We start from the raw sequence: 3021 nt of genomic DNA on the forward strand, positions 1-3021 counted from the left end.
GCCTGGGTCCCATATCTTCCTCCTTTCATTTAAACTGACAGAAAAGGCTCCTGGGAGAAGGGAACAGAGCAGTCACTTGTTATTTTGTTCTCTCTTACCTTCCACTACAATTTAGGTGAGAATTAAATAAGGAGACTCTTATCTTCCTTCCCCCCCTCCCTACCCTTGCATCAACTCAACAGGGCACCACTTCCTCTACCAAAGCTGCTAAGGATAAATAAAAGCCATTAACAGCGCTGCCCACTTCGATTCACTGACGTAGCTATGTGCAGATATCTGTCCTGCTCGGTCAACCCAGGAGTCTCTCCAAGGCTACAAGTAGTCAGACTGCCTCGCAGGCTTCCATCTCATAGCTGCGCTTCGTGTGTTAGCCAGTTAGCCTGAAATTTCAAACACCAGATCTGATTTGGTTGGAGAGTCACTGGAAATGTGTTCAGGAGAGAGTCCATAAAAACAAATATTTACAAGAGATTGGGCTTCATACTTAGGTAACGCTCTCCAGGAAGTGCCTGCCTACACTGGCCCCCTGAGGCAAAAAGGGCATCAGAGCTTTCTGTATCTCTTCTCAGTCTTCTCCTGGTTGCGCTTTCTATTCCGTCACATTTCTATTCTATTCTATCGGCCTCCTTTAACTCACTGCCACAATAGGCTCTACGGAGGAAATATCTGTCTTAGCCGAATGAACATTGGAGGCGGTTGGGAGGTTGTGGGAGCCCTGTATCCTCTTGCAGTTACCACTTTCGGGCCAAGCCACCCGGTAAGAGGGAACAGTAGAAGGAAGTATATGTTCTCGAGGCCGGGGAGACTTTTTGCATATGCTCAGTAAAGCCTTTAACTCGGACCTGAAGTTCTCATTAAGCCAGCAGTAGATGAAGGGGTTATAGCAGGTGCTGCTCATGGCGAACCAGTGGAAGGCGAAGTAAAGGGCATTATTGCTCCGGATAGTCTTGCTAGAGAGGAGAAGCACGTAGCAGTTCAAGGGGAACCAGCAGACGGCAAAGAGCACCACAACCAGCATCAGCATCTTGATGGTCTTCTTCTTTTTGCGCCGAAGGGCGTAGTACTGCTCTGTGGTCACGTCGCCAATGGCATTGCGCAGCCACAGCTTCTTGGCCACACGAGTATAAGCCACAGAGATGATGAGAAGGGGGGAGATGTAAAGCAAAACAAAGGTGGCCAGGTCCAGGTACTTCCAAAAGAGGTCTGCCGGGTCTGGGAAGTCTGGGAGGCACAGGCTTCGGACAACATCTTCACTGCAGGGGGGTAGGGGATGAGGAAAAAAGATCATCCATACAGAACAAGAAAAGTCTCAGCCTGACAAGCATCAACTAACTGAAACCTAAGGAACCATCCACCCTGTTGTATTCCACTCTTCCACAAGGAAAATTAGGCAAAGCGAAAAGAAATAATGGCCCCCTGAGCCAATGGCAAAGTTGGGATGGGACCCACCAGCTTTCTTGCTGTTATCAGTAACCTCCCCTTTAGCTGGGGTCTTGAAGGATTTAGATCTCGAAAGAAATTTAGGGATAATCTATTCCTATTCCATTTGACAGATGAGAAAACTGAGACTCAACGAGAAGGAGCTTGAAGTCACACAAAGGAAGTAGAGCTGGGATTTAAACACAGACCCTCAGAGACCAAATCTGTTCCTCTTTGCACAACATCCTTCTGTTGCCTTTTCCTTTCTACCAACACATTTCTCCAGATGCCTTGATACCCTTAGCAAATATCCTAGTCTCCCTTCATTGGTGTAAACCTAAGAAAAGGTCTCTTTTCCCCACTGTGAATTGTAAAAAAAAATATAAAAAAAATAAAACGTCTGCTTTTATCTTTGCGTAATGCTTCCAATGGTTATACAATACTTCCACTGGTATTTTTGTGAAAATGGTTACAATTTATAATTAATTTAAATCTGGGCCTCAGTTTCCTCATCTATCAAATGAAGGGGTTGAAACTAAAAAAAAAAAAAAAAAAAAAAAAAAAAAAAAAAAAAAAAAAAAAAAACTCCCAGGTCATTTTCAGTTTGATTTTTATGATTCCACAAATCTAAGTTTGCTTTTTCTTATGTGATGTCTGCTGTTATTGGTTTGCCCTTGCAAATGAAGTTGGGCCAGGATGGAGAGGACAAAATATAAGAAGATGTGATTATCTATGGGCAATTTTAAGAACCGCCTTCCCAAGCCAGGCTGAGCCTGGTTTTTCTGCTTCTAATTCTCCAGGATACGTGATCATGTGCCCCCTAGTGACAGAAGCCCACAACTACAACCTCACCTTCCCAGTGCTAAATGAAAACTGATAAACCATTTGTGGAAAACTGAGCAAGAGGGAGAAGAAAGGAGATGGAGAACAGAAAACTGGAACAATTGCTAAGGCTATCCTAGAGGAGGAAAAAAAATAAATGTAAGGAAATCTACTGCTTTAAGGCTAGCAAAGTGCTTTACTTAAGTTATCCTATTTGATCCTTAAACATAGAATCATCGATTTAGAGCTAAAAGAGCCTTCATTGTCCAAATTTATAAATGAGGGAAATGAGGCATAAAGAAATGAAATGCCTTGTCTAAGAAGATGTAGGTAGAAGCAGCAGAACTTGGATTTGAATTCAGGTCCTCTGACTCCAGGTAAATCACTCTTTCCTGTGCACTGCAAGGTATCAGTTAGACTAGATCTGAGGTCTCTTCAAACTTTCGAATTTATGTGATTTTGATTTTTTATCTAACATATATACACACAGATATAAACATATATGTGTATTGTGTAAATGTGTATATATGGGGGAGAGAGGGTGGAGAGAGAGGGGAAGAAGGAATGGAGGAGAAGGGGAAGAAGGAGAGGAAGGAGAGAGGGAGAGGGAGAGAGGAAGAAGAGAGAGAGAGAGAAAGGAGAGAGGAAGAGGGGGAGAGGGAGAGAGGAAAGGAGGAAGAGGAGGAAGATGAGAAAGGAGGGGAAGGAAAGAGGGAAGGAAGTCGAGAAGAGAGGGGGAGAGGGGAAGAGGGGAGAGGAGATATGAGGAGAGGGGAAGAG

The 3021-nt window shown here is 43.8% G+C and overlaps 1 protein-coding gene across 1 annotated transcript in view; it reads right to left on the reverse strand.

Moving 5' to 3' along the window:
• Window positions 1-628: 628 nt before the first annotated feature.
• GPR83 (G protein-coupled receptor 83) overlaps window positions 629-3021 on the reverse strand; it is a 16434-nt gene continuing 14041 nt past the window's right edge. The window contains exon 4 of the mRNA XM_044666227.1: window positions 629-1253. Within this exon, the coding sequence (XP_044522162.1) occupies window positions 629-1253 (625 nt within the window). The remainder of the gene's footprint in view (window positions 1254-3021) is intronic.

This window comes from Gracilinanus agilis, chromosome 3, assembly GCF_016433145.1.
Source record: "Gracilinanus agilis isolate LMUSP501 chromosome 3, AgileGrace, whole genome shotgun sequence".
In the NCBI taxonomy this organism is placed as follows: domain Eukaryota; kingdom Metazoa; phylum Chordata; class Mammalia; order Didelphimorphia; family Didelphidae; genus Gracilinanus; species Gracilinanus agilis.